This window comes from Corvus cornix, chromosome 1 (assembly GCF_000738735.6).
Source record: "Corvus cornix cornix isolate S_Up_H32 chromosome 1, ASM73873v5, whole genome shotgun sequence".
NCBI lineage: Eukaryota > Metazoa > Chordata > Aves > Passeriformes > Corvidae > Corvus > Corvus cornix.
Window position 1 is genome coordinate 13456208 of NC_046332.1, and position 10753 is coordinate 13466960.

At 35.2% G+C, this 10753-nt stretch overlaps 1 protein-coding gene across 1 annotated transcript in view; it reads left to right on the top strand.

The window, feature by feature from the left end:
* NCAM2 (neural cell adhesion molecule 2) overlaps positions 1 to 10465 on the top strand; it is a 283919-nt gene extending 273454 nt beyond the window's left edge. The window contains exon 18 of the mRNA XM_039556490.1: positions 4239 to 10465. Within this exon, the coding sequence (XP_039412424.1) occupies positions 4239 to 4350 (112 nt within the window). The 3' untranslated portion in view covers positions 4351 to 10465. The remainder of the gene's footprint in view (positions 1 to 4238) is intronic.
* The last annotated feature ends 288 nt before the right edge of the window (positions 10466 to 10753 follow it).

The following is a 10753-nucleotide window of genomic DNA, read 5'->3' on the forward strand; positions in this document are numbered from 1 at the left end:
TGTCTCAGTACAGAAAGCACCGCAGTTCTCAGCTATGCTCACAGACTCTGGCTGCCTTCTGAATAATGGGACCAGCCTTGTGCCCAGGGATGAAATTACTAAATAAACCTCTAAGTTTTCTTTACTTTGAGCCCAGAACCTTTCATGTATTGTGAAAATCTCCTACCTCATGACATCCTCAAGCTGTTAAGTCTATGAAGACGATTATGTAGTAAATATAGAAATTCACCTGTTGATAATTTGATTAAATCATAGTTGCTCTTTAAAAGGAGAGGGTGTTTTTATGAAACAGTCTTTTTCTTTCCTGAAAATACGAAGAAATTTCCTTTTTTGCCATTATGTAAAACTGTAAAAGCTAGAACCTTTAATTAAAAGAAAGATTTGCTAGTGGCTGCCATTGATATTTGTAGTAAATAGGGAGCATGTTAAGTAGATGCACATAAAGTTGTATAGTTCTTTGAAGAAGCTGTGCACAAAGAGTTTGAACTTGCGTTAATTAAATAATTATGGAATCTGTTGAGTGACTACTGATATGTTTGCTCTTCATATTAGAATTTATAATCAGGGGCACAGTGCAGAGCCCACAGTTATCTAAAGAGTCAGGGGAATGTAGTTGTAAATATTGTACAAGTCCTGCAAGCCTTGGATATTTTAGTGGGTAAAGCACCAGGTCCATGTTTGTTCAAGATTTAAGACTATTTGTAGCACTGGATCTTGCAAATGAGATGCATCTAGCAGGGAACATGGTACCAGGAAAGATCCAGTTCACTTCTTTCTGCTTGTCACAATCATTAGAACAGCTGACAGGAGTGAAATATGAGAAAGTTAAAATAAAAAATATATTATTGTCTTAGGGGAGGGGAAAGAATCAGTCCCCACTGTCATGAGAGAAAAAAAGAAAACCACCAGCAAAAAAACCCCAAAAAGCTAATTCATAGGAACAGCTGGTAAGGATTTGATGGGCATTATGTCCTTGGAAAAATAGGACTGCTAAGAGATATTAATAATGATGACAGTTTCCTTCTTGGTAATTTCTTCTCTCACAACCATAAAAGGCAGCAGCAGTCCAAGGCACAGCTGTACAGAAGACAGCTAAAGATTTGGGACAGTGTCACTTGGAAAACTAAAGATGAAAAGAGTTGGTGCAATCAGGACACCTGAAGGCCCACTGGTACCAGGGGAATATGGAAAGACCTTTGACTCAGACACAGGTCATAGCCAAGGAAACAGAGAAGCAATATAAAGTATGAGTGAGATGCACAAAGGGAAGATGCAGTAGAGTAGAAGTCAGTCTCTCAGTAGAAATAACACAAAAATATATTGTCAACAACAGCCAGAAAGGCACATGCTGGGCAGGGTGAGAATGACCAGCAGGGATCTTGGAGGGAAGAACTTAGCTTGCAGGAAAGAAAAGTTTCAAGGACATTTCAGGAAGGCAATGAAACAAGGTGGGATTCATGATGACTAATTCTGGCTGTCTTAAAGGTATACAAGATAAGCCTTGAGGTTAAATTAGATGAAATATTTTTAATAATTAATTGAATTATTTTGAATAATAGCAAATTACACTCAGAACTTCAAATGCAATTTAAGAAGTTGTGGGAACTAATTAGTGAAGAGATTACTTCCTCTTACAACAATATTCTTTATTATATTGCTCAGTATATTATTTGGCAAGCTATTTTTTACCTTATATCAGATGATCCTTGTCAAAGACATGTTTGGAATCCATGTGTGACAGATTAGCTCAAAGCACTTCTACCTGCAAATCAACAAGTTTTAATCATGCTGGCAGGAAATCAATTTAAGCTGTGCATATCATATTACACTTTTGTAATTAAAATACCACATGCAGTGTGGTACTGTAATTATGATCCTAGTCTGACATTAATGTGTTTCTAGTATTGGTTAAGTTTTTCTTACTATTAATGCAGTTGGGTGAATTCCAGTATCAAAAAGGCTAGGAGTCATTTTCCTATAACATAAGAAAGTAAATATTTTAGTTAAAGTTTTGTATGGGTAACATCAGCAGACTGTTGAAGTTAGGCCACATGCCATGCTAGAGGAAGTCAGTATTATTAATGATTGATAGCAGCCAATATCTGATTAAAGCGAAAGAACTTTTTGTTGGGTTTTTGTTGGATTTTTTAAAAAAACTTTTTGTTATAAAATGAATAAACATTTGAAATGATTAGTCTGCCCAGCTAAAAAATGAAAAATTCTTTCTTATAGATGTAGCTAAAGAAAAGTTTGGCATAGAAAAATTGGTATAATTAGAACACCTAAACTCGAATTAGTTAATTGAGAGAGGAAAATGATTGAATCTATTAATAGAGCTTAAATATGTATTTAAAGCAAATGGAAACAAAAAATCCAAAATAACAAAAAAGTTGTCATAGTGAAAAAGAATAGTCTAGTGATAACTGCACTCATAACTCACACCCTATTAAAAAAAAAATAAAACCACAAGCTTTTAAATACAATAAGGTTCAAGAACAGTGCATGGACTTTGTGATGAGGAAAATTTTGATGAGTAAAACTTTTTACTTGCGTGTAGCTTTTGTTGAGTTGTTTTTCCTTGCTTGCATGCAAAGCAAGGCTAATTTTATCTCACTGTTTACATGAACATGGATTTCAATTATGTCCAGTATACTTCAAGAGGGTTCAAGTAAATCTTCCTATTTCAAATATTTTGTAACATGGTCTTAATCCACTTAAACCAATTTCTTTAAATTTCCACACAGTATATTCTGTCAATTCCTGAGTTTTGACTTTGACTAAGTATTTCCTTCTTTCCAGCACCATCTTTTGAAAAATTACTCTGCTTTTCTTAAAACTAAATTACATTAGGTACTTTTTTTTTAGTACTTGTTTAAGTACTTTGCCTAATCAGATCTTTGACACACATGCCTGCTTACCTAAAATGCATGTCATGGGCTACTCCTCCTCTGCCCCAGTGTTTTACCTTCTGTTAAAAATAGATTTGTGTTGATTCTGTCGTTTCCATTCTTTCAGGCATCTTGCTGTGGGCTGAAATCTGTTTCCTTTGGGTGTGCTATGAGAAACAGACAATTAGTAGAGACCTCCCTCTGTGCTCAGAGCCAGACATCTGATAATATATCCCATGTATTTTACTGTAGTAGAATAAGTTAGTCTTTGATTTCTCTCAGGTACAGGCTGTGCTCATTGTTTAACCACTGGATAAACAGCATCTTTCTTAGTTCATTTCAGACAAATTTCATAAGATGGGGAAATCGGGTACTGTTTTGTCTTATTTGCTGTTATTAAACACTGTCTTGTAATAAGACATTCCTAAGAGATTCCTCAGATAGGTTTTGAGCACTGTATTGCTCTTTGGGACATCAAAGCAATCAAAGCGGAAATTTATTGAAACATTTAACAGTTATTATGAATAAAAAAGGCATATGCATACTATTCCCTAGTTAAAAACCAGAAAGCAAACCCAAACTGGAATCACGATTAAGAGCTATTATGCCCAGGAGACATTATTACAGGAACATCTCAGTAAACCATACATCTTTTTGACAGCTATATTTTTTGACAGCTAATTACTGGCAGTAGGGAATCAATGATTTTCAAGACCTTTTTCAATGAGATCACATTCAAGAGGGTGGGGACTCTTTTACCAAATCTCTGGAGTTTTCACAAAGTCTTAGAAGAGCTGTAAGTTATTAATGAAACTACATTGTGTGATCCATGAAAACTAAATTGTAGAACTTTTAAAATAATAACTTCCATTACCTCCTTGCACTATAAGAGGTTCTTTACCTATGTCTTGGCATAATCTCCAATAATAGCTGTGTTCTTTTGTATACAATTGAATTTACATTTAGAAAAGACATAAAGAGTTTAATTGAGATTTAGCAAAAAGCTTGACTGTAAGAGTTTCACAATATCCTAGGCAACACATACCTCTGTACTGTCTTGGGTCAAGTAATTTGACATTTAATTTTTTCTTTTGTCTAATTGAAGAACTGCATTTCAGGCAGCACCAATGTTCTTGTCATGTGATTTTTGTGGCCTTACAGAAATGGAAAGACTTAATATGAATTGCTTTAAAAGTAAAGAACCTCAGTGCTCATAATAAAGTAATTACACATTATTTTCAAAAAATTATTGTTTTACACTGTGACCTCTATAAGATGTACATATGTTATAGACTGAAATTACAGATTGTTTGATTTTTGTATTACCATGATTCCTCTTTTTTCTCATAGGAAGCTGCCACTAAAGGAGGAAAATGGCAAAGAAGCTTTAAATCCAGAAACCATAGAAATCAAAGTTGCTAATGACATCATCCAGTCAAAAGAAGATGATAGCAAAGCATAATAAGATAAACTACAGCTGTCTGGATAATGCATTTGGATTGAAGTAATCCCGTGACCAAAACTTTACAGCTGACCTTAATTTCTTGGGAAACTTAAGCTTGGAATAGTTAGTACATGTGTACATATGATGAAACAGTTCCTGTCTACAGTTCTTTTCTATATATTTTTTGTTGTTAATGGCTTTAGTATGTAGTTTTTCTGACACCAAGTCCCATGGTATAAATTTGAAAAATGTGCAGAATAAGAACTGTAATTTATTATATGACAAAGTGTGTCTATTTAGAAGAAAAATTCTAAAGCACCCCTAACCACAAACAACACATCAGGCCTCTCCAGATCTTACAGTGCAAGCTACATACCTAAAGTGCCATATGATAATGTATTTATTTCCATTTATTATAAAATGAAATTTTAGGTTGCCTTTAAAAAAAAACAACTAAACCACTCTCAGTATAATGTTTAAGACCTTAGTTCTGGCTGACACTCAATAGTCATTCCAGCTGTGATTATCACTTGAGGCAAACAAAAAAAAAGAGACACTCATCAACACAGAGCCATGTCCCACTGCAGTTTCTCCTGGGTTCTTCGATAAAAAAAATAGCTGGTAATGACCATACACAAACTCAAATAAAATTGGCTAAATATTTCACAATAGTCTACTGGCCTCATCCTAACCACATGAGTGTGACTCTGAAAGGCTCTGGGATTTTCAGTGCTTCAGGTTTTCTGTATGAAAGTTTTGGAGGTTACATGTGAACTAAAATGCAGCCAAGGTGTAAAAAGAAAACTGTTTTTAAATCATAATCTTCACTTCAAATGAAAATTTACAATATTTGTCCCAACATATTATACATACAGGGTATTCATTTTTGTCTAAGTTCAAATGATTTAGCTAAGGGATAAAACTGTGGTTTAGTGAATACATTTTCTCCCCAAATCAGTACATAAAATATTAAACTTGGCCTTTTTGAAGCAGGACTTTTTCCTTTGTGATTTCATACCTTTTGTCGTAAAAAGTACAGTGTAAGAACAGATGGAAAGGGGACTTTGTCTAAGCAGTTAGGAACAATTTTTAATTATGAACTAATGCAACCTTATATTCAACTGATTTTTTTTTTCATGTCAAGCTTCCTTTAAGATATTCCTCTTTACTATTCTGATCAACATGACCCACCAGGAAATTTTACAGATTTATTTGATCCGAAATTCATTCATATGAATGAATGGTTGATTTAATGGTGCCACTAACTGGAGCAATATAGTTTGTTTCCATTCCAGCACAGTGTATCCACACCTATCAAACTCTTCAAAGCCTTGCTTTAAAAGAAGTAGATAAACCATATAGAAAACTAAACTGGAAAATTCTACTTGTCAGGAGTAAATGGTAGAGTATGTTGTGAATTTTCTACATCTAAGTCATGCCTGAGGTTTAAGTGTAGTTTTACTCAACAAATTGTGTTTTCTCCCTGCTATATCTGAATTCTGATAATATTTGAAGTCTTTGTACTAGTTGACATTTTTTCAGTAGAACTGAAAGTGAAATGTAAAAGGGTCTCCTTAAATTTGAGGAAAATGTCACAGTAACCTTCTTGTTAACCCATGTTTAAATGCATTTGAAAGAGCTGAGCTTATTTTTCAAAACCAAGTTATTTTATGAGTTTTTTACGGCTTTTCCTCACTTTGGGAAATACCTACAATGAACCAAGGAGTTGAGGACAGAGGCATACTGCTGGTGTGGCTAGGATAGGAGGCCAAGTTCCCACAAAACTGGTACCAAAATGAAAAAAATGGGTAAGAGGGGATAGCGATGTGGGATGAAAGACCATGGAAGATAATAATTGAAAATTGCTGGAAAGAAGTTTCTGTAAATGGTGAGGCACTAATTCTGGGTAAAGGGAAGATGAAGACATTCCTTTATGAGCTTTCAACGTTCCTCCCTCATACTGAGCAGGCAGTAATACCAAATAGCTGCTTGTCTATCAGATTTCTGTCCTGATTCTTTCTATGTACACAGCAAGCAGGACGGACTGCTCCTAACCTATAATTAGGACAACAGTTGTCTCATTTATACATATGGATATATATTCTTTCTACAAAGTATGTATTTGCAGCTGGACTTTCTTCTTCTATCAAAATGTAAGAAGGGATGTGGACAACTCCAGCAGTTGAGAATAATGTGATTGGTGTGGCTTGAACATCCTCTCACACAATATTTTTACCGGGATGATGATGAAGGTGGTAGACATTGTTTCCTCCTCTACCTGCAATCACAAATTTGGGTGGTGCCATGCATATTCAATCTTCCCTAGGCAGATGGTGTTTTTTCTGAAGCCAGCTTGATCATTTCTGCAAGAAGGTGCCTATACAATGTTGCAGAATTAACAGTGTCTAGGCTCAATTGCAGATGCATTTCAAATTTTACTACTTCTTAGTAGGACTTACACAAAAAAAATCATGGCCTAACAGCTCTATATTGGTGGGATTTTTTTCTTTTTTTTTTCCCTTGATACGGCCTCTAATTAAAGTTTGAAGGGATTAGAAGATTTAAGAGGTCTTGTTAGCACATTCATTACTAATACACCTGTGCTACTCTTTTATAAGCAAAATATATTGCAATATTATTTCAATATTGGATGCAAAAGCATTTCCCACTATACTGGATTACAAATCAAAAGCTGTTTCCAGGAGTATTTAATTTCTTCTTGCTGTTATGTCTCTTGGCAGTTGAGCTGTGTGAGGGCTGAGAATAAAACAGCTCTAAATTTCTGATGGACTGTACAAGCACACCTTTTTGGTCTGTGGTTTAACAGGTTGTCTCTTGTGCTTTGACTCTGTGCTGTACAGGAGAAAACCAAACTCCCACTATGAAAGAATGCTGAAAAACACTGATATTTCGAAATAGTTCCAAATATTTCCAAACGAAGGACAGCGCATAGTAATTTGTAAGATATGTGTAGAACTGGAATAACAACATTAGTTTATTTTCTTTTCCTATTCTAGATTAAAAAAAAAAAACACACACAAAAAAAAAAGATACCTGTATAAATGTCACTTTTACTGTCTAAAAGTAATTTTAAGTGTTAGTATGAAATGTCAGAAGAGTTGACAAAATATAACTATTTGTAAAAGTAATCTGAATTGTTATGCTAACATACTCCAGGGACCAAAGTGGGAGGGAAATTAGTACTGATACAAAATGTGGCAGTGACAATCTCTTTTCAACAACAACAACAAAAAAAGGAGTACAATTAAGTAAAATTACTTAAAGCTCCTTGTTTGTTTTTTTATTTTTTTATTTTAGTAGACCTGAGTTCTGATTTACCACAATAATAACAAAGTTTGAATTAATATTTTGCAATTTAGTAATCAGATGTACCCTGGAGAGGTTTTTCCTGGTTTTATTTGTTTATTTGCCTTTTTTTGACTTCTAAGATTTTTTTGTGGTTGCAGAAATATTTACTATTCTGGTGATGCTAATGCCTAATGTGACAAAAATTAATTTATTCAGGCCTCAGTCTTGCAAGAAATTTTGTGTGGTTGAACCCACCCCTTATATGGCACCACACTGACATTAGTGGGGTGGACGTGAGCAGGAAGATGGATGTACTTTCATAACAGAACTTGCGGGATTGGGCCTACTTTCTATCTCTTCATAGATATATACAACATAGCTACACCGTGGCCATCATCTAAAAAGGCTGTTTGACATCAGTCCCTGGTGTAGTAAATTCCAGCTGCTGTCTTCAGCCTCTGCATCGATGTTCATCCAAAAAAAAGTGGCTTTCTTTTTATGATGGTAATTAGTTTGATTATTTATTTAAGTGCCAATCATCAAACTGTAGTATAATCATCATGCCATTTTTTCTGTTTCCTAGACCAGATAATGGAAATGTATTTGTGCCTTTTGATAGCATGCCACTCTGCTTTATTAAAGAAAAATCTTCAATAATTTGTCCACAAAGCCTGTTTAAAATAATTGAAAGCTTTACTGTCACATACTTTTCTGCTCAAATATTCTCAAATACTCATCTAAATTAAACTGAAGATATTATTTTCAAGTCACATAAATACTTGAAACACAAAATTTGCAAAAATCTATTGAGATCATGATTGCAATGAGGGTCATGGTGGGTGTATTACTGCTGAAAAGTTTCAAATAGATGGAGCATGTAGTGGATGTGTAGGGGTGTTTTGACCAATTTCTCAAGTTGAAGAGTCAGATAGAAAGTCTCCTTAGTTCTATTTAAGTGCTTAGACCTAAAACATTAAAATCTTTCCTCAAATCTGAAAGATGATGTGGAGCATCTTCCCACCATTTTACCTCTGGAGTAAAACTGGAGTGAATGTTCGTTTTGCAGTCATTTGCAGGCTCACCATCTTTGTAGAATAGTTGTGTCTGTTGGATGATATTCACTCCTGATTAAAGGACCTCCAAAAAGACTATTTACTGAGAAAGCTCAAGATCTCTTACAAATTGATCTATGGAGGGGGACTGAGAGTGCTGCACAAAGAGTCACAGTGGAATCCAGGCCTCACCGGTCTTTAAGACACAAACTGACTCCAGCAGGACCTGGATTTTATTCATCCATCTCAGCGAGGCTCTGCACGTCCTCAGCTGATCGAGTTGCTTCTGTGAATCAGATTTCCAGGTGTAAGTGGAACTTAAAAGTCTTGCCAGACTCCTGCTGACATTTTGCACAGAGGAGGTTTTTCTATCAGGAGTTTTCACTGATCAGGAAATGGTGATAGAATATCTGAATACAGCCTAATCCCATACATTACTATATGTCTAGAAATAAAACATCTCTTAAAGTAAGTCATTGTGATTGTGATACTTCTTTAGGTGAAGATGAAAACTTTCTAAGTAAATAATGCCCCTTCTTAAATCTCTTTGTTTAGCTTCAGATAATCTTTCCGATAGGTGAAAAGCTACCATGATTAAATAAATATTTTTAAAAACTTTTCACCCCTTTTTCAGATTTTTTCGTATGAGTTCCTGAAGTACCCTGTCCACTTGACAGCAGTTCTGTAAGTTTTAAGTGATCTTCAGTATTTCCACTGCACATATAAATGTGTTCTTATATGAATTTACTTGGATTTGAGACAAAATAAGCCTTAAAAATTTGGCTTTGGGTCAGGTTCTGAGAATTCTCAGTTTACCAGTCTATCTTTTCTCTTAAGAGGCGTTGAAAGCCTCATAATGTTTGACTTTCAAACTTGAATATTGGCCATTTTTAGCCCAGAGAAATGAAATAAATATTTATTGCCAAATTTGTATTGGCAGCTTTTAAGTCACAGGTGAGATCGGGAGCGGGCGAGGTGGCCAGATGCAGTGCCGACAGAGCTCAGGAAAGCAACTGCCAGAAAGAACAGGTGCCAAAGAGTGAGCCAGGAGAGGGCTGGGAGCATCTCTCCTTACCATTGACAAGGGAAATGGGCAGCAACTGAAGCAGAGAGGCTGCTGAAGGGCACTGCCAAAAGGCAGGGTAACGAGAGCTCTGAAAACCAGAGGAGAGGGGACATTAACCCTGCCACATCCTTTAACTCTCCCATGTAATTAGGCTATGGTTTTTCAGATGTAAAATGTAGGGTTGGAGGAAGGCAAGACAAACCCTCAGAGTCTCTACAGATCAGTGACAAATATATAAAGGAGTCAGATTGCCCCAGAAGATAATTTTATTGCTCATGGTGTAGAGTTGTCACTAAGAATTTCAAACTACTTAGACAAGGTTTTAAAAGGAGGGGGGAAAAAAAGCTTTCCTGCTACAATGAGCACTCGGTACATATTTGTATGCTGTGTACAGTATGAGCTAAAGCATACCATATATTGTTTTTGTTATTCCACACGTTGTCAACAGCCCACTTGAGATATCTGCCACCTGAATTATATATTGATAAGTTAGCTACCACTGGAGCTAGTTTGTTTATTGTTTCAGAATCTTATGTCCCTATGAAATGCTGTGTATATATATATATCTCTATACTGTAAAAAGAAGTAATATCGCAGATGCTGGTTTTGTATTTATGAAAGACATTGAAAGTATGGCTTAAAGTATATCAATTATTTGTCACTCTTCACCATTTGTATATTAATAGTAAAGATAATTTTACTTTAATGAAGTGTTGTAGTTACATTTATTTTTGCTAAGTGTCTTTCTGTCAAGATGTCTGATTCATTAGGAGTATCATTTCCAAAAAGAAACATACCCTTTATTTTACCCCCATTATAGAAGTACTCACACAGACCTGCAATTTATTATTCTCTTTTCTGTCAAAATACATCTATTGTTAGCATCCTGAGTCTCCAGCTGAGCTTGAGGCCCATTATGATCATCCCCAATAGATAATGTGCTGATAGATAATATTTTTTTGCAAACAATGCAAGTGTGACATTTTAGAGGTAT